At 39.3% G+C, this 27,577-nt stretch overlaps 1 protein-coding gene across 1 annotated transcript in view; it reads right to left on the bottom strand.

Annotated features, from left to right (window-relative positions):
* The window catches only part of PDZD8 (PDZ domain containing 8), a 47,684-nt gene extending 25,418 nt beyond the window's left edge, over positions 1-22,266 (bottom strand). Inside the window, exons 1-3 of the mRNA XM_070752629.1 lie at positions 20,784-22,266; positions 10,139-10,261; positions 5,091-5,193 (exon numbers count right to left, since the gene is read on the bottom strand). Of these exons, the coding sequence (XP_070608730.1) occupies positions 5,091-5,193; positions 10,139-10,261; positions 20,784-21,646 (1,089 nt within the window). The 5' untranslated portion in view covers positions 21,647-22,266. The remainder of the gene's footprint in view (positions 1-5,090; positions 5,194-10,138; positions 10,262-20,783) is intronic.
* Positions 22,267-27,577: the final 5,311 nt, after the last annotated feature.

Genomic DNA, 27,577 nt, shown 5'->3' with positions numbered 1-27,577 from the left:
GAAGCCAGTTTGTTCTTCTATAACAGGCCTGTCAAACTAGCAGCTCACAGGGTGAATGTGTCATGTGCAGGCAATGCCCCCTACAACTCAGCAAAGGCAAAAAATATTGTGATATGTCATGTGACTCAATCAAGTTTGACATCTGTATTCTATAATATCCAGTCACGGTAGAAACAGCTCATCTGATTACTTAGAAGTAATCAGAAATGCTTGTATTAAATAAACTTCTAAGAATCATTCTGGAAATAAACAGAATTTGTTTTTAATTTTACAAAATGTTTTCAAACAAAAATGTCAAGACTGATGTGATCCAAAGTAATATTATGAAAGGCTCAGTTTACTCAATAATAGATTTACCCAGATTTTTTAACTAAAGGTATTATGCTATAGTGTAAGATTTCCAGAAGTAAAAGGAATGCTGATAACGTGGGAAAAGTTACCAAGGAGAGTGCCGGACTCTGGAAAAGCAAAAGGAAGTATTGCCTTAGAAAGAAACTCCATTCATGGAACAATTGTTTCGTTGTTCTTTAAAAATTCCATTGTCTTAGTCCTGTGCCAGTACCTCATACTCTAATGATCTCAGAGACCTCTTCAGACACATGATGTATTTATATCCAATGAAATGCTTGACTGCTCTAGCCAATCGCATGCATTCTATTGTCCATAAAGTCTTTCCTTCTTTAAGATGATCTTTGCCTCCTCAAGTGTCAAAACAATTTATTCTTCAATGTAATATGTCCTGATGACTGGTTTAATGAATCCCTTTTAAGGGAGAACTTCCTACTAAAATTTCAATGGGTTTAATAATAACTATCAAGTTGACTGTAAGGAAAAACTGATTTCTCAAATTTCTTAATCCAGTTACTGGCCAAAGCAAGGATAAATGCCCAGTGAAGCCTGAAAGTATGGAAAACAAAATTTATCTTTTCCAAAATTTGGACCTTAAATGCACTGCAGTCTCAAAACTTTAAATCCTATTGTATAGTATCAGCTGAATTATTTTTAAATTCTGCATTGACCATCAACGCCCTGTGCAAGAAATGATTTCCACTGAACACTTTTTGGAAATTGTATTTTTGGACCCCATTTAGATGCCATCTTACAAGGATGAAGAAAGTAATATAAGCTTTGGCAGCAATGTAAAATGGTGTTTTAAAATATATTCCAGATGGCAGTCATTATGATCTCTATATGATTGATTGTACAATTTTCTAATTGAAGAAATGTGATTATAGGACCATTCACCTTGGAAAGAGAAAGAAATGCTTTGGGCAAGGTTTAACATTCTAAAAGCTGTACTTGATGTTTGTATTATTTTTAACATGATGAAGTTGCTCACTTTAGAATAATCAAGCAAACATTTCCGAAAAAGAAATTCAAGTTTGGTTTGGACCATGTAGGAAATATGTCTGAATGCCCTTTAAAAAGAGAACCACCATTCCCCAATTCCTTCTGAGGTTTATTTGCAAAAGTATCAACTATTAACAGTATATTGGGAGCATATTAAAAAGATTATGAAGGGAAAGAAACCTTTCTTGCTCTGAGAACAAGTTCAAGAATTTTGCTCCAAACAGGATCTTTCTGAGAAAGTGGGAATCACCTGAAAGTTAATTAATCATGTAATCGAATAATAAGAGGAGAAGAATCAAGAACTGACTTTTAAAATATGACTGGGGTTACAACTCATGACCAATTCAATGTTCCTTGTCCTAGTGAAAGTGAACATTAAGACTTCCTCTGCTAAAAATCTTGTGTCATACAATAGGTATCCAATGCAAATTACTTAATTTTGTTTATATGAACAGAAATCTCAGAATAAAATAGGGGAGCCAATTGGTGTTTTCTGTCAAATGCAGTGATATTGTGGAAGATACACTAAGAATATCTTAATATAGTGCAGTGTTTCTCACAGGGGGAGGGCACAGGGGGGTCACAGAGCAATGCAGGGAGGGCATTCAATCAATTCCCCTGGATGGGGAGTGTTTTCCTAGTTGCAAGCTGCTCCGAGCCCAGAAGAGGCGGCGGCCAGGAAGGATGGGGTGGCTGTGTTCCTGTTATTCTCAACGGGTGCCATGGTAACCATGAACGGTATGGCGAATCTGCTGCTGGATAAGGAAGAGCATCCTTTGCAGCTGGGTGAAAGCTTCAAATGGCACCCTAAAGCCTCCTTCCACACCATTTGCTGTGCATGCCCAGCAGAGTCGGCGCTTATGGGCCAGGCCAGCAACCATGGTAACCTATGCCTGCCTAATCAAAACCAGGCTCCATTAAGTTGTTGTTGTTGTTGTTATTATTATTATTATTATTATTATTTATTAGATTTGTATGCCGTTCCTCTCCGAAGACTCGGAGTGGCTCACAACACGAAAAAAGCACAAATCCAATAGTTAAAAACAATTTAAAACCCCTTAATATAAAAAACAGTCATACATCTCAGACAAACCATACATAAAGTGAAAACAGCCCAGGGGAATCAATTTCCCCATGCCTGACGGCAGAGGTGGGTTTTAAGGAGTTTGCGAAAGGCAAGGAGAGTGGGGGCAATCCTAACTTCTGGGGGGAGTTGATTCCAGAGGGTCGGGGCCGCCACAGAGAAGGCTCTTCCCCTGGGTCCCGCCAGACGACATTGTTTCAGTTCAGTGTGACTTACTCCCAGGTAAGTGGATAGAGCAGCCTTCCCAAGCCAATAGTTTGCTTGCACCTTATAATAAGTAAAATAATAAATATTAATACTAAAATTCCATTGGGGACCAGATCAGAGGGTTGGGGGTCCCCACAAAATGTTTACTTCTTCCTGGGGTGTGTGTGTATGTGAGAGAGACAGAAAATAACTGAGAAACACTGGTATAGCGGGATGGAGCTCATAAAATGGCTTGTGTGAGGCAATATCAGCAGGGCAGGGGTGATTTTAGTATATTAATTTGTTGCATGGCTTCTTTTATTCATTTTCTTGTTTTTATATGAGGTTTTATATTTTGTAAGATACCTTGAGTTGCCATATGTGAATAGGTGGCAACATAAGTTCAATAAATAAATCAATCAATAAGTAAATAAATAAATAAATAAATAAATAAATAAGTTTAAAATAAGTTTGAGTAAAGGGATAATGGTTTTACCTTCCCTATCACTTTCATTCACTTATGCATAAAAATAGCAATGCTGCCATCTATTGTTCAAAAGTATGCAATTATTACACAGGCCGAGAAAAAGAAAATGCTACATTAAGTTATGGTTCTCAAAAGGGAAGGATGTAATACCTTTATTTATTTGTTAGATTTAGGTGCCACCTATCTTACTCTCAAGAGCGAGTATCATCAATCTTATGCCATCAATGGCAGCAACTAAGAAAAAAGCTTATTCTTAAAGATTGGGATCACAGTAAAGACAAAAATGTCATATAAGTTAAAACATAGTTACAAAAAAAAAAAAGAAAAGAAAAAGAAAACCCCAAGGGGAAAAAAAAACTCTAGAGAAGCAACCTAGAACTAAGGAGAAATTTATTTACAGTTAGAACAATTAGCCAGTAGAACAACTTGCCTCCAGAAGTTGTGAATGCTCCAAGACTAGAAGTTTTAAAGAAGATGTTTGGACAGCTGTTTGTCTGAAAAGGTATAGGGCAGTGATGGCAAACCTTTTTTGGCTTGTGTGCCAAAAGGGAGGGGGGTGGCCAGGGTTGCCTCTAAGGTGTGCAGGTACGCGCTGGTGCACCTAGAAACTGCTTACCACGCAGAGTTTTTCAACCTACCTTTTCCAAAAGCAGATTGAGATAGAAACGTTGGCCTCCATTTGGGTCAGAACAGAAGTCGAGGATTATCTGTCTGACCAGTGCACTCTTTTAGAAGCAAATCAGGAGTCCATTTTGAAGCTCCACAGAAAACATCTAGGGGGGAAGGCAGGTTGTCCTCGACTTACATTTACTGACCATTCAAAGTCGCAACGGCCCTGGAAAAAGTGACTTATGCCTCTTTTTCACACTTAGGACCTTCACAGCAGCCTGATGATCGCAGGATCAAAACTTGGCTGCCGTTTCATATTTATGACCATTGCTGTGTGTCCTGAGGTCATGTGACCCCCCTTTTGTTTCTAACCGATCCACGCCCAGGCATGAAAATGTGCCGCTCAGACATTATACTTTTCTGCCCACACCGAAAAAAAATTAGAGGGAACGTTGTGGCATGCATGCCCAGAGCCATAATTCCATGCACTCTCCACGTATGCACCCGTGATCCCTCCTCCCAGCACACGGTGGCACACCCGTTTTTCAATCTCCCAGGCTTCCTAGCCTTTCCAGGAGCCTGGGAGGGCAAGAACGGCCTGCCCCTCCCAGGGGTCCTAAGGAGAGAGAATGGCCCATTTGCCAAGTTCTGGTTGAACTGGAAGGCCCTTTCTTTACTCTCCCCAAGCTCCAGAGACTTTCTACGAGCCTGGGGAGGGCAAAAACAGCCTTTTCCACCCCCTCTACAGGCTGAAAACAGGCTGTTTCTCAACTCCAAGTGAACCCAGAAGGCCTGAAAATTAGCTGGCCGGCGTGCATGCATGCCAGATCTGAGCTTGCGTGCCCACCAATATGGCTCCATGTGCCACTTGTGGCATGCGTGCCATAGGGTTTCCTGCCTAAGCAGAGGGTTGGACTAGAAGACTTCTAAAGTTGGTTCCAAACCTGCTCTGCTCTGCTATTATTTGGAACAGCCATTAAACAAAATGGAAAACCACTGCTTTCTTCGCCCCCACCCAGAGCTACTGCCTATTGTTCAATTAATGTAATTAAATGTATACCCCACCTTTATTTTTATTTACTTTCCCCACAACAATCCTGTGAGGTAGGCTGGGTTAAGAGAGAGTAGTTGACTCTGATCCCAAGGGAAATAGGTTCATAAAGCAATAGGCACCTAAATGTAAAGAAAGAATATAAAGAATCTTCTTTCTAGGAATTGACTGGTCCAAGAGATAATGAGCCAAATTTACAATGGAGGTATTTGAAGTTCATACTGTAAGATTATGTATCAAATATGTTACATATTATATAGTATTACATACAACAAACCAAATATCACAGCTGTATGAAACTAATTGTGAAAACTATGGCTTACCGTCTTGATGAAAGACCTTTCTTTGTCTTGCCATATTTTGTCACTCAATTCAATTGTGCAGTGAATATTTATTTCTCTCTCATAGGATCCCAAAATAAATAATCTGAAATTCAAACATATAACTATTAAATTACCATTAATTGCTTACAGCTGCTACATTTTATTTAGCAATTTATTTATAATGCACTATTTCAGGATATCAGAAGTTAAAAAAAAGAATTTGCACCCTCTAGTGGAAACAGGTAGCAAATGAAAGCAGACACAATTTCAGCATTTTTCATATGCAGCAGGTAATGTATGCACTGAAATAGGTAACAAGTGAAAACTGGACACCATTTGCAAAGTAAGTAGCCATAAAAACTGTGACTGAAAACTAATTTTAATTAAATATATATGTTAGCGAACCAAAACGGCATTCCAAGAAATAAAACAATTCCACGCCTGTGCTTCTCGCCGGGTAGGATTTATTAACGGCCAACTCTGGATTCGACTGGAATCATTCCAACTCTGAGTCCCATAGATCAGAGGTCCCCAACCGCCGGTCCGCGGACTGGGACCGGGCCATTAGGGTTTTCAGCCGGTCCGCGGCGCCGCTGCCCTCCTGGCAGAGGACATTATGCAGGACAGGGTGGGGCGTCGGGCAGGGCGGGGAGAATCAGGAGGCTCCTTTGGCGGCTGGGGGCTGCCTGGCTTTGTGATTTTGGCTGGGGGGGAGTTAGGAAGGTCCTACTTCTCCCCCCCCCAGCCAAAAACTCAAAGCCTATCTGCTGGATACGGGCGATGAGCGGAACGAGCGGCGCCGAAGCCGGTGGCTGTGGCAGCTGCTGCAAGAGGCTTCCGCGCCGCTCTGTCCCACTCATCGCCCGTATCCAGCAGATAGGCTTTGAGTTTTTGGCTGGGGGGGGACTTAGGAAGGTCCTACTTCTCCCCCCCCAGCCAAAAACTCAAAGCCTATCTGCTGGATACGGGCGATGAGCGGGACGAGCGGTGCCAAAGCTGGTGGCTGTGGCAGCTGCTGCAAGAGGCTTCCGTGCCGCTCTGTCCCACTCATCGCCCGTATCCAGCAGATAGGCTTTGAGTTTTTGGCTGGGGGGGGACTTAGGAAGGTCCTACTTCTCCCCCCCCCAGCCAAAAACTCAAAGCCTATCTGCTGGATACGGGCGATGAGCGGGACGAGCGGTGCCGAAGCCGGTGGCTGTGGCAGCTGCTGCAAGAGGCTTCCGGGCCGCTCTGTCCCACTCATCGCCCATATCCAGCAGATAGGCTTTGAGTTTTTGGCTGGGGGGGGACTTAGGAAGGTCCTACTTCTCCGCCCCCCCAGCCAAAAACTCAAAGCCTATCTGCTGGATACGGGCGATGAGCGGGACGAGCGGTGCCGAAGCCAGTGGCTGTGGCTGTGTCAGCTGCTGCAAGAGGCTTCCGGGCCGCTCTGTCCCACTCATCGCCCGTATCCAGCAGATAGGCTTTGAATTTTTGGCTGGGGGGGGAGAAGTAGGACCTTCCTAACTCCCCCCCCCAGCCAAAATCACAAAGCCAGGCAGCCCCCAGCCGCCAAAGGAGCCTCCTGATTCTCCCCGCCCTGTGGAGAAGTGTGGAGGGCTGCGTCACTAAGCTCCACCCCTCCATAACCCCACCCCTATTTGACCAAAGTCCCCCCCCCACCGGGCCGTGGAAAACTGGTCTAGCTTAAAGCCGGTCCCTGGTGCAAAAAAGGTTGGGGACCTCTGCCATAGATTACATCCAGGTCAAAACCCCATCTCACATCCCCACACCAACAAGTGCAGTCATGAGGGCCAATCCTAAGCAGGATTCCTGATTCCTTTCTGTGTTTGTTACTATGGCATCTGGAGAAAGGAATGTGTGGTGGCATCTCTCTCTCTTTCACTCCCAAGGTGTGTCAGGCCCACCTTGGACTTCACATAATGACTTTGGGCCTGACAATATATTTATGAAATAATTCTAAAGGGAAAATATTCTCTTCTGATAAGACAAACTGGTATCTGTCACCATAACTTTTAAGTACAGTGATACCTCGTCTTACAAACGCCTCATCATACAAACTTTTCGAGATACAAACCCAGGGTTTAAGATTTTTTTTGCCTCTTCTTACAAACTATTTTCACCTTACAAACCCACCGCCGCCGCTGGGATGCCCCGCCTCCAGACTTCCGTTGCCAGCAAAGCACTCGTTTAAACAAGTTTTTGCGATGCTGCGATTTCACTGATGCTCCCTTCGCTGGGAAATCCCACTTCCGGACTTCCATTGCCAGCGAAGCGCCCATTTTTGTGATGCTGGGATTCCCCTGCAGCATCGCAAAAACACAGAAGTCCGGAGGTGGGGTTTCCCATGGAGGGGAGCCTCAGGGAAATCCCAGCAGCGCAAAAACGGGCACTTCGGCTGGCAAAAGGGGTGAATTTTGGGCTTGCACGTATTAATCGCTTTTCCATTGATTCCTATGGGAAACATTGTTTCATCTTACAAACTTTTCACCTTAAGAACCTCGCCCCGGAACCAATTAAGTTTGTAAGATGAGGTATCACTGTACTTCTAAAAATATGTCTCACCTAATTGGAGTAGCCTTGTAACTCATATTTTAATATATATTCAGTATAACTTGTGTGTGACGATTCTGCATTTTCAGGAATTTTTTTAGTTCTTCTCAACTATTATTTTATAGCTTAATTGCCAAAAAAAAAAAATAAGGAAAACAGATTAGATTAAAGATCAAGAAAATCTTATTTGTCTACTCTATTATACTTTTTCTGAATTCTATACCAGAAATAAAATTTTACACATGCCTATTTTGGCTAGTTTAAACCAACAGGTTTGATAAATTACATGTTATCAAGTCAGTATTGACTCAGTGCCTAAGAGGATTTTCTCCATGATTTTTCTCTAATCTGTTTCTACATTTCTTCTAACAGAACAGCTATGGACTAGTATAAATTGACCATCCATCATCTGAGAGGGTGTTCTCTTCTTCTCTTTTATTCCACTTTTCTAGTGGTAGGATACTTCTCCAGAAACCTAGGTCTTCATATTAGACTTTCATATTCAGAGTAAAATAATTTGAACCTCATTATTGATGCCTCACGTAAGAATTCTGAATTGATTTGTTTGATGATATCTTAGTTTGTTATCTTGGCTAGCCAAAATATTCTCAGGATTTTGAACAACAAAATTCAAAAATGTCAAAACTTAATCCTGCTTCTTCAAAGTCCCACTTTCACTTACTGCCTGCATTTTGATCTTTGTAGGTTTGGAGACATCGCTGCATCTCAGTTAACCTGCATCACATTTCTTAATTGCTGGATACATTTTAATGCTTATAGCTGATCCTAAAGGGCAGAAGGTATCCACTATTTCAATAGCTTCAACTACAATGACAGTTCTATAGTTGGTTGTTGTACCTGCTTTCATTAGTTTGGTTTCCTTTATGTTTATTCTTAGTCCCATTTTTTTCATTTTGCTCCTTGACTTTCATTACTGGAGTTTGCAAATCATTTATGACTACGCAAGATACATAGCTATCACTACCCAAAATAAATGCAATTTTTCTTTAGTTTCCTGAGCTTTTTATCTTTAAGTTAGCCTTAACTTATATCTTTTGGACACAGACAGAAAGGTATCTGTCTCACCAGCACTTCATATCCTACGTAAACAGGACTGTTTACTACCATTATCAACTCTCACCTTCCCACTAATAATGACTGAGCAGTCATTCCACCAAGTTATACCAGAGGGAAAAGCAGGAGCAGAACTATACCATCACTTCAGCTACTAAAAAGACCAGGAATGTGAAAATTTCTTATTTTAGCCATTTCATGTGGCAATTTGTTTTGATAAGAGCAGCAGCTTCTGGTTACTTTATAGTTATTACTGAATTATTTTTGCATTCCAGCTGGTCATTCTAATATCAGTAATAAATTGCATATTATTTCCCAAACATTCTTGTTTACTTTTCCTTCATCTCCTTTAGGATTTTCAGCTTTGACTTATTGCTTTGCAGGCTACTCAATCTTTCCAGCTTAAAGGAGAGATTACAAATGTCTTGTTTTAGTTTTGTTATATTTATTTATTGCTAGATCAATATTCCATCATTTTTTCAAGAGATTCATATACATCACCATCAGTCCTTAGCTAAAACAGAGGACATGCTAAGGAGCTGAGTATCTCAGTTCCATAGTTGATCCATTATAGAATCCCTGAAAGATAACCATTAAGTTGCTTCAAGTCTTCAAACTCACTACATCATGTGACAGCCTGTTTCACAGGTTGACAGTTTGTACTACCAGGAAATTAGTCATGATAACTATAGTGAACTTCCTTGTACATTTAACTTTCTGGTTTTGCTTTGGCCTGTGTGCCACAGATAATACATTTGCACCCTTTTCTATGACAACCATTCAGATATTTGATACTGTTATCATAGCTCTACTCACTTGAATTTTATATGCAGATCCTTAAAATTTTTCTCATAGTTTTCCAAAGCTTTCACTATCTTGGTGGCTCCTCTTGAGCTTGCTGTTTTCTCACTATGCTGTTTGAACTGTGGTGCCCAGAACTGGACAAATGGAGCAATTCCGATATCTTAAATGATCTCTGTGATTTGAGGTTAATATACCCAAAGGAGCATCTGCCTTTTTTGAGCTGCAACACATTGCTAGCTTGTTGCTGATGTTTTTCCCCCCCATACACTACAATGGTCAAACCAGGTATCACCACTCAATATTTGTGCTATATATTTTTTCTTACCCAGATGCTGAATTTTACATTATTCCTTGTTAAATTTTATTCTGTTCATTTCTGCCTACTGCTCAAATCCATCTAAATCTTCAGTGTTCTCTCTTATCTAAAGTATAGCTACCACAGGAGCTCTGTCCTATTTGCTAATGAAAACTTTCTGTCAGTAAAATAAACTGGGATACAAATCCTTAAATTGAAGAACCGTGACTTTAACCTTAATTCTGTCTTATTCCTGCTTACTCAGTTACCTGACTTTAGGACACAAACAAAATCAATATTACAAAAAGTGTTAAGAACATACCTTGAGCAATCTATTAAAGAAACTTTCAATCTTCCTTCTGTTAGTGAGAAACCTTGTATACTGAGCTTCCGGTCTCTATATTCTTCAGGTGGCACAACTTGAAATGGAAAAAATGGTTTGAACCTAATCAAAAGATAAGCACATATTATTTTTAGAACTGTGGTTTTAGCAATTCATTCTGTTGTCATAACATTCTGACAGAAACTATATATAGCCCCAGAAATGAAATAATCATTATAATCGTGGCCAGGTATGGAGCATGTATTGCAATAATTGTTGCAATAATGGCTTGATTTTTTCCCCATGTGGTTACTTTTATGATAGAAAAATATAAGCATTTATTCAAAGTGTCTATATACTTTTGAACTTTATGAACGTTATAAACTTATGAACCTACTCAGGCTTCATGCTCTGGGGAATCCAGAACATGATACCATGGCCTTCCAAGATTGAAGGATGCCAATGCTATACACTTATAGTAAATCCATGATAGAAAAATGGCAACCTCCACAGGAGCAAGTAGGATGTATCAAACTGACAAAACCAGTGTTGCAATCCAGATTCTATCCTTTTAAAAAATACATGCCCAAAAGGATAATGATTGTTACATGATGGCACAACAGACTTTCTTCATTCTGATGAAAGGAGTCTCCCTTACCAACACTATTGAATTGAAATACAGTGGTACCTTTACTTACGAACTTAATTCGTTCCGTGACCAGGTTCATAAATAGAAAAGTTCGTAAGTAGAGGCAATTTTTTCCATAGAAATCAATGTAAAAGCGAATAATGCGTGAAAACACATCCGAAAACTCATCCCTTTTGCCTTATAACCGCCAGCATTCTGATCCTTGTTTGGAGGCGGGGGGAGGAGGCGGGGGATAGACAGCGGAGGCTGCCCGTAGGTAGAATCATGAGTCAATTGACACGGGTGGGAAGCTGGGGCTTCCACCCTCCTTGCAACATCGCAAAATCCAGGTTTCTCATGGAGGGGAGCCTCAGGGGAATCCCACCAGCGTGAAAACGGACGCTTCAGCTGGCAACGGAAGTCCAGAGGCAGGGCATCCCAGCGGCGGCAGTGGGTTTATAAGGTGAAAATAGTTTGGGAGAAGAGGCAAAAAAATCTTAAACCCCGGGTTCGTATCTCGAAAAGTTCGTATGACAAGGGGTTCGTAAGACCAGGTATCACTGTATATCCAAACAATTACTGTACTGTACACAATCATAAATGTATTCTAATGTAAACTCTGTGCAGAGCTTTTACCCTCACACTTTGCTTCTGTAGCCTCTGGTGCCATAAAAATAATTTATGATACAGCCAATTATAATAATGGAGAAATTTTTCCTCCACAATGCCAGCTAAGTATTACTCAAGTCCAGCCTTGTTTTTTGTGATAATCAATGATAGTTAGATGCTGCCATTAGCTGGGTATTTTTATATGTTTTTTTTAAAGGTGTATCTTCAGATGAAACTCAACTTCTTGTGACTGCCTAGACAATTTCTGGCAGTTTTCTTGGCACATTTTCAATAGTGATTTTTTGGTTAGCAGTACAAGTAATCCTTGACTTACAATCACAATTGGGACAAGAATCTTAATCACTGAATAACGTGGTCATTAAATGAGACATCCTGTGACTGCTTTGCTCAACAACAGTAATCCCAGGACTTTAGGGATAATCGGTTATTATGCAATGTTCTGAAAAATTAAAATGTTTCTACAGGGTTAAATTATTTCCATTTTTGTGTTTGTATTCCATTGTTCTTTCGCATAAGGATTGCCTAGTTTGTCCTAGGTAGAGCTTAGTAATTACAAAGTGCATTTTACATTTTAGAGAAATTATGTAGATAATTTTCCAAGTTGTAAAGATGACAAACTAACTATGCTAATTTACCTTGCAAATGTTCTTTATAAGGGAATATTTGGCCATTTGTTATACTTTACATACATAGAAAATAGAATCTCTCCAGTGGTGAACAGAGATCTTAGGGTCTTTTTAGCAATAAGAAAGTTTCATGCCATGATGGTGATTTAAGTCAGACACTGCCACTGCCTTGCAACACATTGCCAACACCTCATGCAGTCCAAGACATGTATTTCCACAGGTATGAGAAAATATAGAGATTATATATTTACCTCAATGCTGCTCTACAGAACATCTCACCAAGCTAAGAACAAAAAAGGGAAGTTGCCTTTCCATGCCCACTTACCCTAGCCTGATGTCAACCGTTCACACCAGAGTGGCAGAGCCTTGCAATTCCTGCTTGCTAAATAGGATAAGCAGCAGGCCTGTGTGCCAGTATTTCCTGGTCATCACTCTTACCCAATCAAAACCAGACCCCTATAACAATTTGGTTCTGTTCTGCTTGGGTAAAATATTACATACGAAACAAAAGAGAAAAAACAAAAATAATTTACAAAATATATTAAAAAATACCCCGATAACCATGCTAAATTTATTTACTGAAGTCTTAGAGAGATGATGACAGCTAACATCATATTGAGAATCCAATTTAAGATAATTTTTTATTTGCATTATATTACACATTAAAAAATGGACATAGACAACTATATTCTACGTTTACTGTAATATAAGAAACTTCCCGATTTACATTTACTATTTGTTAGCCTAAAAATTAGCTCACTGAGACTGTAAAATAAAGTTCCAACTAATTCTCAAAAGAATTATTTTGTGTTTTTTTAATGAAGATTTGTTTTAAAGACTCAGCATCACCACTCCAGAAGTCTCCATGCCCTTGCCAGAAAATTCACATGTACATGTGAATATCCTGCATCCACCAGAGAACATGCATATTCAAATAATGTCATTTGAAATAACAAATAGGTTTACCAATTGTGTAGCACATCAGATTATCAGGTACATTAACACCTGCTCTAACAGATAGTTAAAAATAAACTGTTCTGAGCAAGTAATTATGGGGACTACAAGATCTCATTCTCATATCATGATTATAAATATTTCTGAATCCATGTAGTGACCCTTCCTTCTAAAACACATACACACAAATGCTGCAGTGTTTTAGGAATGTAAAATAAATAGATAGTAGCAGAATCCAATGTCACCTGTCACTAGTGTTAGGAAAATAACATCCAAAAGGAAATAGCATTTATGAGGTGTTTACACAGGAAAAAAAGTACGGTAAATAAAATATTGGTTAACAGTTTAAAGCACATACAAAAATGGATGTGTAATGGTGCACTGAGGATATATACATGCAAACTTTTAAAATATAATTTTGCTAAATATTTTAATTATAATAGTAAAATCTAATATAAACTAAAAGAATAGAAAACAAATGAAAGGTACAGACAAAATAAAAGAATAGGAAAAAATAAAAATAAAAATAAGGTAAAGATATATAAAGAAATGATTTCCAATGTTCACCCTAACAAGGATAAATAATTTTTGGAACTCTTGAACCCCTTTTAGTTTGCAACCAATGATTTCTTCATCCCATACCTGATCTTGTATCTACTGGTAGTCTTTGATTTATGACCCATTCATTTAAGGACCAGTCTAAGTTAACATGGATCTGAAAAAAGTGAGTTATGACTGGTCCTTGCACATATGACTGTTACAATAGCCCTGCAGTGACATGATCAAAATTTGGGAACTTGGCAACCGGCATGTATTTACAGCCGGTTTATATATTGCAGCCTCTCAAAGTCATGTTTGCCAGTTGTGATCTTTCAGACAAGCAAAATCAATGGAGGAAACTAGTTTTGCTTAATGATTGCAGTGATTTCTTTAACGACTACAGCAAAAAAAACCCACCCTCATTTAACAACATTGCTCAGTGACAGAAGTGTCAACTGCATTGCTCAGTGATGAAAGTGTCAATTGAGGTTGTAAACCAAGGACTACCTGCATAAACAAATGCATAAAGCATAATCTTTTCAGTTCTGGTATCAGCTGAAAGTCTATTAATATATCAAAACGTATTTTATTTTAATCTTGATAACCTAATATTTCTTTTTAAATAGAACTTGATTTTTTAAAATTCTTTTCTGTCTCTTCCCATAAGATTCTTCAAAGCTTTAACAATTCTTTTTGAAAATCCAGTATAACAAAAATTAGGTAGTTTGTTATAACTGGTCCAGACAAGAGTTCCATGAAGCTTCACCTCCTACTTCACCTATGTAAAATATCTACTCTGCAAGCTGCACAAGTTACACTAATATCCAGGTGCAATTCAAAGTGCTGATTGTCACCTTCAATATATTTAGGACTTAGTTTTAACTTCAGGAGAATTTTTTCCCTAATTCTGTCTCCCCTCCCCCCACACCACCCAAAAGAGTTAATACAGTACATGTGGTATGCTCTTAAGTCCCAGCTGTAAAGGATTGCCATCTTGAAAGACCTAAGACAGTGTTTCCCAAACTTGGCAACTTGAAGAGATCTGGACTTCAACTCCCAGAATTCCCCAGCCAGTGAATGCTGGCTGGGGAATTCTGGGAGTTGAAGTCCAGATCTCTTCAAGTTGCCAAGGTTGGGAAACACTGACCTAAGAGACCCACAATCTCTTTGTATATAAAATGAGAGCAAACCTCACTCTCTACTACTGTGTTTTCCCCAAAATAAGACAAATGAAGACCGTGTCTTATATTTTTTTTAAACCTTGAAATAAATGTTTGGCCTTATGGCCATGCACTCAAAAGCCTTATTTGGCTTATTATTGGGGAGATGTCTTATTTTGGGGAAAACAGGGCAGCATTAATGATGTTACATCATTTGGTAATAGATGTTTGCAAGAAAACTATCAAACTCCAAGAACACCAAGGACCCTGTGGACACAATATCATTGTAGCTCTGTCTGCCCTATAGCATATATAGCATTTTCTCTGAAGTCTTTAAAACCTGACTCTTCTGAACCTTTGCAAGGCTGCAAAAATCTATTCACAGGGCACTGTGGGCTGATCTGCTCTCAGATAGCATACTTTAGTATTTGACTGTGAAGACTTTTCTCCAATGCTATAATAATGTACTTATTAAGGCTAGTTGGTTGCTATGCTTATTATTTCATGCTGTTATTTTAGCCCCACTATATATAAGCTACCAAGAATTACTCTGATGACTGGTGTGGCATTTAAGTTGCTAAAATAAATTTATTCAAACAAATATTTTAATTAAAATGAAGTAACTCCCAATTTCCTTTTATTAATTTATAGGGAGGCTACCTATTCCCTCTCTCATGTATTTATTACAAATACTGCTCTTAAATCCAGAGATACAAAAAAGATAGCTTTCCAGATGTTACTCAACTACAGCTTCTACCATTCCCCTCATCACTCATGCTAGCAAGAGCTCTGGAACATCTGGAATATGATAAAGTTTCCCATTTTAATATATTCTTTAATGCAGTATTTCCCAACCTTGGCAACTTGAAGATATCTGGACTTCAACTCCCAGAATTCCCCAGCCAGTATTTGCTGGCTTGGGAATTCTGGGAGTTGAAGTCCAAATATCTTCAAGTTGCCACGGTTGGGAAACACTGCTTTAATGTATTCTAGTTTTCAGTTGCTTCTGTACTATTGTAAAAATACTGTAAAAATCTACTCAGAAAAGCTAGATGTTATCCAGCCCCACTTACTTAAGAACATTTGTATGCCTAGCAGCTCAAATAATGAATCATAAAAGCTTTAAACCAACAATATGTACAGTATAATAGCCTTCATAACCAATCCCCTAGGCACAAAAATACATGGTCTTAATCTCCTTCCTAAAAGATATTAGGGAGGTAGACATTTTAATCTGGGGGGAATCTGTTCCATAGGATTAGGGCTGCCATGAAACCATCTTGCTTTTATGCCTGTCTGTTTGAACTTCTAAGGGAAAGAAATTAGGAGCATGCCTTGGGAGGGAGGAGTGGATTTTTAATATTAGTCACCTGAAATCACCCGGCCATGAGTTGGGCAATCACATAGATTTGTATTAAAAATAAACAATAAATTCCTTTCAGCTAGAATATGTAAAGTAGGCTTCAGCTTTTAATAATACTTGGTTAAAGAACCAATTGGACTGGCTACAAAATTGTCTATAATTAGTCACGCAGGTTTTCTTTCTCTTTTACATATATACAGAACATTTATAAAACTTCTATATTAGAAGAGGATTTTTTTGTATTTATTGAAATTGGGCAATCACCACAAATGCTATTCAAGTAATAATTATGTTTCAATATACAATATCTGATTCTGGGTCAAAGCATCAATCTTTAGAAGAAAAAATGCAGAAATTCTTTTAAATTATGAAAAGAATTCACAAGACCTGTGCAAACATATTGGAGCAAAAAGATGAATGCTACACTAAAATGTAATATTCTAAAGTGTGTTCCTGCTCAAGAGTGTTACAAACTCTTTTTAAATTATCTGGCAATCTGTAACTGCACACAGAAAAAACCTCCCACTAAAGAGGAGTGAAAAGTAAGCTTCACTTTGGTCAAAAGGTCATAGGTTAACTCATGAGTATTATGTTTTTTTTCACAGAAGTATGTATTTATTGAATGTATCCTCCCACCTTCATTCAAAGAAACTATTAGTTTACAGCTATTAATAAAAAATAAGCTTTTTGAAAAAGCTCAGTTTTTAAACGTTTACAGCAGTTTTTCTTAAGGTGTGGTGTTAGAACTCCTGGAAGTCTCCCAATACCCTTTCAAGGATCTTAAAAATCAAAATTATTTCCTAGCTAATGTTAATTTATGAAAAGCCAACTGCAAAGGGGGCAGATCAAATTTGTGTGGGAAGGTTATTTCAAAATATAGGTATAGCAACCAAAAAACAGCACTATGAGTAGGAAGATTTAGGCTGCTAGTAGTAGTATGCCACAATTCATTGTCACATATGATATATGACAGAGATCAAGCACTTTTCAAGATAGCCACTGTGACACTGAGAATCTGACTTCATACTGAAGATAGCATCTACCGTAGTTTTCAGAGTATAAGACGCACCTAGGTTTTTTGGGAGGAAAATAGAAAAAAGAATCTCTTTACCAGGCATTAATCTGGCTAGCATCCTTATTTTATCCCCTGGTTAAGGGCTTAATTTTTTTTTTATTCTGAGAGAGTAACAATGAACTTGCAAGCCAGTAAAAGCTGGGGATATCATTAGCACCTGGAAAGAAACAATCTGAGCAAGTAGAGCAGTAGAAAAAAACCCTATAAAGACTTAGGGTTTGGAAAACATTCTTCTCTGCAGAGAGTAACAGTAAAAGAGCTGGTAAGAGCTGGGAACATTGTTAGCACCTGGTTAGGGCTGGAAAGAAACATTTGGAGCAAGTAGCACAATGAAAAAAACCCTACAAAGACAGGGTTTGGAGTACATTCTCCACAGAGAGTAACAATGAAAGAGCTTGGGTACATTAATAGCACCTGATTAGGGCTGGAAACAAATATCTAGAACAAGTAAAGCAATTTAAAAAAACCTACAAAGACAGAGTTTGGAATACATTCTTGGCAGAGTGTAACAATGAAAGAGCTTGCAAGCCAGTAAAAGCTGGGAAACATTGTTAACACCTAGTTAGAGCTAGAAAGAAACTTAATCAGAGCAAGTTGGAGTAAGGAAAAAAACTTACAAACACTTAGGACTTGGAAAACATTATTCCCAGAGAGAAACAAAGAGCCTGCAAGGTAAGAGCTGTGAAGATAGTTAGCAGCTAGTTAGGGCTGGGGGGGGGGGGGGGGAGAGGCGGGGAAGCTATATTCAGAGTATAAGACGCATCCTAATTATCAGCCTATTTTAGGGAGGAAAAAGCTGTGTCTTATACACAGAAAAATATGGTAATTATCATAGAACTCTTACTTAGCATAAGGCTCTTAAAGTAATACTTCAGATCCATAACTTCATCCTATGAGAGAGCTGCCTATTTTATATACTGATTTGTTTTATTTATAGCTAATTTAACACTGAATGTGAATTGTGTACAGATTAAAAAAAACAAGCACATGATCTAAAATCAAGCAAGCGTAACAGAAACAAGCATACATTATTAACTGAAACAGAAAAATACTTGAATCCCTGAATTATTCCAGATCTTGGGGGGGGAAAGGTTTTTCAAAAGTTGTTTAAATTGAAGGCTTAGTTTAATTCAAACCTCCAGGGGATGTTATTCCAAAGACCATAACAGAGAAATCACACTTACAGTAAGTCTCATTAGAGGACAATGATTAATGATTAATGGATAGGAAATAGAGCCCATCACTCTGTTCCTCAGAAAGCCACACCCTATCCCATTTACATTTTGAATTTTATCTGCATGCTCACAAGTTATCAGCAATATTGCATAGTTATATTTAAGTTTGACTATAATTGTTTGTGTTGCTGCATTCTAGACCAGTTTTAGCTTCTGAATGGTCTCCCAGGAAATCCATTGTAACAATCCACAATCTAGATAAGATGACTGAGACATACAGTAAATAACTGTGAGAAGACACTCAGTCTGTAATAGAGTATAAATTGGTGCACCAGCTTAACTTCCACAGAAGCTATGAGCCAAGGATTGTGTACCAGTTCTGTCTATGGAAGTGCAACATTATTTATAACCATAAATGGAGAAACTCTGGCATTTGAAGAATCATGAACCAAAGTTACTTGGGTAGCTACCCCATCTAGACTTCAATAATCTTTAGGCACAAAACCTCAACCTCATTACTCACTCAGCACAGGTTAAGCTATCATCATACTTATGGCAACTGACCTTGTTTCAACAAATGACATTACCCAGTTTATGTAAATGTTAGGCAAGAGAGTCAAGCGCTGAGGCACCCCGCAAAGACAGAGCCTATGTTAAAACTAGATATGTAAAAAGAAGGAAAACCATTGCAACACTGTATTTCCCATTCCTAAATCCTCTAACAATCCAGAACTTCATAATCAATACCAAGGGAAACCTTATGGTCACACAAGCCTTATCCTGGCTTTGCCAAAATCACAAATTAAGTAAAATAAATGCTATCATTCTCAGCTGAATGGGCGGGTAATGTATAAATGTGGGGTGAATATAGTTACCTCAGACATCTTCAAGTTCAGTGGGCATGCACTATCGCATGTGCGCGAGTGCCCAAATCTATAGTTCAATGTCTGGGGAGGGCGAAAACAGATTCTCCCCCTGGAGGCCTTCTAGAAACAGCCTGTTCCCCAACTTCTGGTGGGCCCAGTAGGCTCATGTTTCGCCCTCCCCAGGCTCCAAAGGTTTCCCTGAAGCTGGGGGGAGGATAAAAACACCCTCCCCCATCCTCCCCAGAGGTTCTCTGGAAGCTAAAATGCCCTCCCAGAGCCTCTGTACGAGCCAAAAATCATCTGGCTGGCAAACACATGCATGTTGAAGCTAAATTAGGGCAACAGTTCATGTGCCAACAGATATGGCTCCGCATGCCACCTGTGGCACCCATGCCATAGGTTTGCCATCACTGTTCTAGTTCAATCCTCTGCTCAAGGGAGGAATCTGATAGCAGTGACCAATATGAATTGAGAACTTTGGTGTATTTTGTTGATGTGATGGGAAGGAATAAATATAACATTTCAAAACAAATCTATGAAGGAAGATGAAACGGGACAAGAAAAAGTCTATAAAGGTTGCACTTGTATGGAATTGCTGAAATTCTGAAAAACAATTTACAGGAAATTCTGGATTTACAACAGTTCATTTACAGCAGAGGTCTTCAAACTTGGCAACTTTAAGACTTGTGGACTTCAACCCCCAGAATTCTTCAGCCAGCATAGCTGTCTGGAGAATTCTGGCAGTTGAAGTCCAAAAGTCTTAAAGTTGCCAAGTTTGGGGACCCCTGATGTACAGTAACCATTTGAAGTTAGAAAAGTCACTGGGGAAAAAAAGATTGTTTTTCACATTTACCACCATTGCAACGTTCCCACTGTCACATGATCAAAATCCAGATGCTTGACAACTGACTATGACAGTTGCAGCATCCTGGGGTCCTGTTATCACCTTCTGTAACTTTCTCACAAGCAAAGTCAATGAGGAATCCAAATTCATTTAACCATGTTACAAACTTAACAACTGCAGTGATTCACTTAACTGTGACAAAAAAGGTCATACAATGAGGCAAATCTCACTAAAAAAAGTCTCATTTATCATCATAAATTTTGGTCTCAATTGATGTAAGTTGAGGACTACCTATATATAATAAAAATAATAAAATGCAAGGATATATCAGATGAAATAAGGCTTTGCCAAATAGAGATGTACTGAAAATTAGTGTGGCAAAAATTAGATTATTTCCTCCCCTCTTTTTTAATGCATGTATTAATTCCTTTGGCTTATTGTTTCTTATTCCTTTATGATCTCTTCCTAATGCTGCTCCCAAGAAAGGGAATAGTGAGTAATGTGGGTATAAAAACTGAGCATCTAATTCACTATCAAAGCCCACAATGTGAGGTTTGAGTTTTCTTCAGAAAACGTGCATGGCTTCTTATGGTGAATTATACACTGAAAGCCAATCCGAGTAATTTCCTGATTTATCACTCTACCAGTTACACTTCACACTGTCCTCACCAAACTTCTTCAGATTAAAGCCCTCCACCCCCACCATGAAATATTCTTCTTCCATTCCCACCCATTTTACCCAAGCACCATATCAACCCCATCTTCTCAATCCAAAACAATTTACCTGATTTTATAGTGAGGTAAGGTATGCTTGCGCTTGATCACTTTCTTGAACTGATTGACAATAATGGAAGTCAGCTGGGGCAAGGGCCTTCCTTCAAACTGGGACTTGACCTCAAGATCGATCACAGGCTCCTCGACAAAAGCAAAGGACCAGTGCGTGAAGGGTATACGGGTGAAGACCAGCCTCAGCCGACCCATGATTTTAGAAATTTTGGCAAAAAGGTAGGCCGACTTGCCAAAAACCAGGTCTGCGTCAATGGCTAGGTGGAAGCCCCCGTCATACTCAATGTCCACTTCAAAGTCCAGCTCCTCCGGACAGCCGTCCTCATTACACGTCACCGGCCTCAATATCTTGATGTTTTTGAAAAGGGGGATGACGTTGCCAAAGGAGACATCCCGCAAGCTGAGCCCCTCCAGCACTTTACCGGTCACCTTGGTCTGCAAGAGCTCCTCGAATTCCACCTTGATTTTCCTGGTGACCCAGTGGCGGATCAAGGAGGTGTCCTTGAGTTCCCTGAAGAGAAAGAGGCAGATGGCATTGAGCCAGTAGAGGGTCTCCTCCGTGCACTCCACCAAAGGGGGCGATTCCTGGTCGGGCGGGTCGACGTTCTGCTCGCCTTTGGAAGAATGGCTGAGGAAAGATCCCGGGAAGAAGGATTCCTGCCCCAAGAGGAGGAAGCCGGATAAATACTCCTTGAGGGTCGAGTCCGGCATTACTCGGGTCACAAAGAGGGGGGGGCTGCGAAGCCGGGGCACCTCGGAGGCGGCTTCGGGCTGCCTCCGGAAAAAGAGCAGGAGCTGGGCGAGCAGCGTGAGGAAAGAGCCCAGCAGAGCTGACAGCAATATGCCATAGACCGACAGCATCGCCTCGCCTCGGGGCGCCCTTCGCTGCCTGGACCAAACGCGCCGGCTTCCCCCGACAGCCCACCTTTTAAAAATTATTATTTATTTTTTACGCCGTATCCGGCAGCGGCGAGGCCGTCCCCGCCTCCTCCATCTTGACGACTACGACGACCAGCGGAAAACCACCGGGCCGTCCCCCCCTCCCCCCGCCGCCGCGCTCAAGTCAGGACGCCAAACTCGGCGCCGTCCTTCCCCTCAGACGGCGAGGCGAAAAGCCGCCGCCGCCGCGCGCGCGCACACAACTCCCTTCCACGTCTGGCCCGCTTAAGCCTCTCTCTTTCCCTCGGCGGCGGCGGCGGCGGCAACATCCGGGTCTTTGCTTCTTTTCCTTCCGCCACCGCCTCTCCTCCCTCCACTCCCTCCCCTTTTTTTTTGTAGAAGAAACCAACTGCTGCTTCTCTACCTTTGCTCTCCTCTTTCCTTAAGTCTGGATTGGAGGAAACAAGGAGGTACGGAGGGTGACGTCATAGGGCACGCCGCCCCCTTCTCGCTGACCTCATAATACTGCGGAGGGAGGAAACAACAACCAAAAAAAAGGGAGGGGGAATACATGCCTACCACCCCCACACAGACCCCAGGTAGAATGTGCGCGTGCGCACTCCTTCCTAGCGCGGTGCTTCAAAGCGGGGAGGGGATAGAATGATCTCATCTTTTGCAGGCCAATAAATCTGATGAGCTTTGTCTTGGTCGGTCGATCGTCATCCTGCACGGAAGAGGGATTCCCTTTTCAATGTCAAATAAGAAAGAAGGGTGAATAGCGACGGGTTGGTTAATGACTGTATGGCCCGTTCTTTGTCTCTCTTTGGACTTGGCCACAGTTCAGCCCAGAAATTCTAAGTGAGAGACCTTTGTTAAGTGAATTTTGTACCCGTTTTACCACCTTTCTTCTTGCCACGGTCGTTGTGACTCGCCGCAGTTATTAAACTAGCAACATAGTTACGTCAATCTGCCCCCGCCCCCAATTGTCAGAAGTTGCAAAAGGGGATCCACATGACCCTGGAACACAGCAGCCGTCAAAAATACAAATCAGTGGCCATATATCTTATATATATACTGTATATATATAAATAAGTGGTCATATACATATCTTATATATATACATATACATATCTTATATATATATAGTGGTCATATATCTTCTCTTCTCTTCTATACCTATATCCTTTTCTGCTATTCTCTCATAGTTATATTTCACTCCTTTATTTTCTCCTGTATTCCCCCTTTAATACATTCTACCTGATTATATCCTCTATAACCCACATTGTGTATTATTGTGTATTGGACAAAACAAACAAACAAACAAAATAAATGAATAAATAAATAAATATCTGAATTTTGATCATATGACCATGGGGATGCTGCAATGGTTATAAGTCTGAAAAATGGTCACAAGTCACTTTTCTCAGTGCTCTTATGGCTTCAAATGCTTACCAAACGAACTGTTGCAAGTCAAGCACTACCTATACTGATTCGGAAGGAGGTATGATAACCTGCCTTGTTTCTTTTAAGTAGCAGCGAGTCACATCTCCAACCATTTCCTCCCTTTTATGAGACAAAATACTCATAGTAAGAAAGGGGCTTATTGTACCATCCACCATGTCATGCTCCTTCTCCCAGATGGTTTTTACAATTTCTGAGTATTAATTTAATAATGAAATAATACCTTAATTTATTTATTGACGCCTAGATGAATTATTAGAAATAAAGACAATTCTAGAGGTTGGGGGTTAGCTTTTAAGCATGTTTGCTTTTCTCACTTTTGGAATTAAATTTTTAAAATGCAAAAAGGCACATCAGGGAGATGACCTGGCAGGGACTAAAGTTGATGTGTGCACCCACACTGATGCAATCTTGTTGGATATACCGCTGTGGCTCAATACACTGAATGATTTACAAATCATAATAATAGAGATATAAATAGTTCTCAACTTATTACCACAATTGGGCCCAGAATCTCCATTGCTAAGCAACATTTTTGTCAAAGTTGTGCCCAATTTCACAACTTTTTTTGACACATTCATTAAGCGAATCACTACAGCTGTTAAATGAATCAGTATGGTTGTTAAGTGAATCTGGCATTACCCCATTGGTTTTGCTTGTTGGAATATGATCGGGAAGGTTGCCAATTGTGATCACATGACCTTGGGACACTAATTGTTTCAAATACATGGCTATTGCAAAGTGCTCAGGTCATATGAGCATGGGGATGCTGAGGCAGCAGTAAGTGCAAACATTGGTTATAAGCCATTTTTTTCAGCAACATTGCTACATTACTGGTTATAAGTTGAGGATGGCCTGTACATTTTCCCTAGGCTGCAATAGCTTCCTTAAAACCTCTATTTCAATCATCTATTTTCCCCACTAGAATTGTAACTAGTCTAAGCTCAATACAGTAAAATTGGAAGTAAAAGGTGGGGAGGGGGGTGTTATTAAGTAATGCATTAAATTATTCATATCTTTTTATTTAAAACCATTTTAATTGTTTTAGAAATATTTTGTTCATAGGTTTATTAATGGAGATAGCTATATATGACCTTAAGTGTTCAAATAGATCAGAACATTCACTGAATTACAAAGCAATTTATTTACAATTTTTAAGCTAAATTGGGGAAAATACCTTTATTAATTTTAGTCCCATTTTTTCATTACTTTCCTGAATTTTCATTACTACAGCTTCGTATCACACATATTTTCAGCTAAGTTGTGTCATCAACACAGCACAAGTTTGCTTCATGCTGCTTCTTCAGAGAGAAAAGAGGAAGGAATTATTTAGGCATTACTTCTGTAGATATCAGAAACCAGAATTTGTCCTTCCTCTTTTCCTATATCATAAAACTGTTCATTTTTACCCACGGAGTTGTTGCTAGCAGCTGAAAGGGCAAACACAGACTTAGAAAAATCTATTTTCTGACAAGATTTAGAGTATCTTCCTAAAAAAGTTAGTGCCAGTAAAACCAAGGGAATTAAAACTCTAAAAATAACACTATCTGGGTGCAAACATATCTAGCATGCATTCCAAAGAGGAAAAGAGGGAGAAAACAATCCGAAAAATGAGGAAACTGGTGGAAGAAATAAACAAAAAATGGCAATAAATTAATTAACATTATGTACAGTGAATTCCTGCCTACCAATTAGTAAATTATAAAATAGTCATTAAAACCACGGCTCAGTGGAGAATTTTTATTTTCCGTTCTTTTAGACAGATGTTAACCCTGAGAGAATAAGTGAATTAAAAAGAAAAATGTGAGGATGTGAACATGTGGATATTTAGCATTCTAAGTCAATAAAGCATTATTGTTCCTAAACTCTGTATGATTGATATAGGCAAAGATTCTAGTTATATCTTAATGGAAATCTGAGAATGCTATTAGGGGAAACAATCCTCTTGTATGTGTGCATATGCCTTTAAAATTCCCTGCTTTTTTACCAGGGTTGTAGAATGTAGGCATTTCCATGATACCCAATTACAGCAGTTAATATGTGAACAGTTGATCAGATCAAGTGGGAAATGCTTTAAGTAATTGGGGACTCATACAGGAGATTGCCTGTTAGTTTTTTAAAGATAAAATTGAGTAACAGTTTATACTATAGAAAGCTTATTAGTAATTAACAAAAAGCAAGGGCAAAGCCAGAAAAACAGTGCTGAAGATGAACAAGACTAGGGTGAAAGAGGATTCTTTAACATAGCAGAAGAGATAAAAATTAAAGGAACTTATTAGCTCTCAAAACTTAAATTAAGACCAATTGCCAGTTTATCTGATTGAACTAAAGAAATATTGCCACTAATAGCCAAATAATAATAATAATAATAATAATAATAATAATAATAATAATAATTATTATTATTATTATTATTCATTAGATTTGTATGCTGCCCCTCTCCGAGGACTTGGAGCGGATCACAACAACAATACACCCTGACAAATCTAATGTTAAAAACAATTTAAAACCCTTATTATAAAAAGAACACAACCTAACAGACCATACATAAACCATAATAGCTTTACTCTAGAATTAGAGCTAAGAACTCTAGAATGAAGTCTTGAACTTCACTCTAGAGAAAGTGAAAACTTGGATTGAGGAAGCAAAATTGAAATTACAGGCTTGCCTCAATTATATAGACTAGAGTGCTTTTGAAGCTGCCTCAGCAGATTAGGTAGGATGAACTCACTGATATATGTTAGTTTTTGTGAGGACATGTGTGCTGACCAAAACCATGCACATATGCAGTAATAATAAGCCTTGGTTCAGAAGCTGAAGAAATGGTTGCCTTCCATCGAGGACCTGCATACTAAATGGGTCAGAAAGAGGGCTGAGAGATTACACATCCTGGACAAAAACTGTTTCAACTTCGCCCACTATAGGGCATTGCATGCCAAAACAAGAAGACACAGAGATAGTAGGGTTTTTTTCCTCCTGCGATCACTATGGAGATTCTCAGGCATCCAGATTATGGTTAACCGAAAAATTTCACCCTTGGGACTCTGCTGAATACCTAATTTTCATAATACTATCATGTCTAAGTATATTTAAATATATAGTACGGCTGGCTGCATTATGTTTATCTCTGGATAGGATAGGATAATTTTAAGTATTGGGGTTTTAAGACAGTATTTTAATGTACATTTTATAGTGGATTTCTAATGTGTTGCATAAATTTGCTCTAAGCTGCCTTGAGTCTCAGGAGAAGGGCAGCATAGAAATCAGGTAGGTAGGTAGGTAGGTAGGTAGGTAGGTAGGTAGATAGATAGAATTAGATATAGGGTGGGATGGGATAGGATACATACAGTATTTTGCATGTACGCTGAGAGCTGCTGTAGCAGAGACAAATTCCTTCCCTTGGCAAATAAAGCTACTCTGTTCCGTTTCATTCCATTCTATTCTATTCTTATGACAGAATTAGAATAGTGTACATGCATTTTAACCTTAGATCATAATTTGGGCACAAAGAGAGGCTTAGAATTTTCTAGAACTTAAAGTTGTAGTTCAAAAAAGATGCTCTCACTTTTGAAACACATAAGCAGGAGAGAAACAAGTGTTCACTATAAATCATGCCTGTAAAGCTTAGATGGAAAACAAAATATTTCCTTTTCCAGCTAAGCTTTGCAAAGATGATTGCTATGTGTTTATTTATAGTTTGAAGGTGGAGTGGGGGGTGGAATGCTGTTGTGTCTCTTTCAATCATAGAAAAATAAAGTTGGAAGGGACTTGGAAGTCTAGTTCAACTCCTCACCCAAGGCAGGAATCATCATACCATCCTGGACAAATGGTTATGACCAAGTGGTGGTCTGTTCTGTTCTTGAAAACTCCCATTAATAGTACACCGACAACTTCAATAGGCAAGCTATTCCACTGCTTAACAGTTTTCACTATTAGGAAATTAATAATATCTAAGATGACTCTCCTGATGATAATCTTCCAGACCCTTAAACATATCCTGCGACATTTATTTATTTAAATTTGTTGGCTGCCCAACTCCAATGGACTCTGGGAAGCATATGAAACTAAAAAACAGGAAACCATTAGGGTTACGGCTGGGCCAACATGATAGAGTGTTCCACTATCTAAGGGCTGCTAGAAAAAAAGGAGTCAAACTATTCTCCAGAGTACCTGAAGACAGGACAAGAAGCAATGGATGAAAACTAATCAAGGAGAGAACCAACCTAGAATTATTTGTTTGTCAAGTACGTATTGGTGTTATACAAAGATATACATGTCACGGTGTATAAGTGATTAATGTCCGTTTGAACATTAACCCCCCGGAGGCGATGGACTGAAGCCCAGTCATTTGTTTAAAACAAGATTTCTTTTATTATATAAGTAGAAAATAAACATGTCTCAATGGACAACATAATAAAACATGTCAATATTCAGCGTGACAATACATTGGTA

The sequence above is a fragment of the Erythrolamprus reginae genome, chromosome 5, assembly GCF_031021105.1.
Source record: "Erythrolamprus reginae isolate rEryReg1 chromosome 5, rEryReg1.hap1, whole genome shotgun sequence".
In the NCBI taxonomy this organism is placed as follows: domain Eukaryota; kingdom Metazoa; phylum Chordata; class Lepidosauria; order Squamata; family Dipsadidae; genus Erythrolamprus; species Erythrolamprus reginae.
This window is presented reverse-complemented; position numbering and strand designations above follow the sequence as displayed.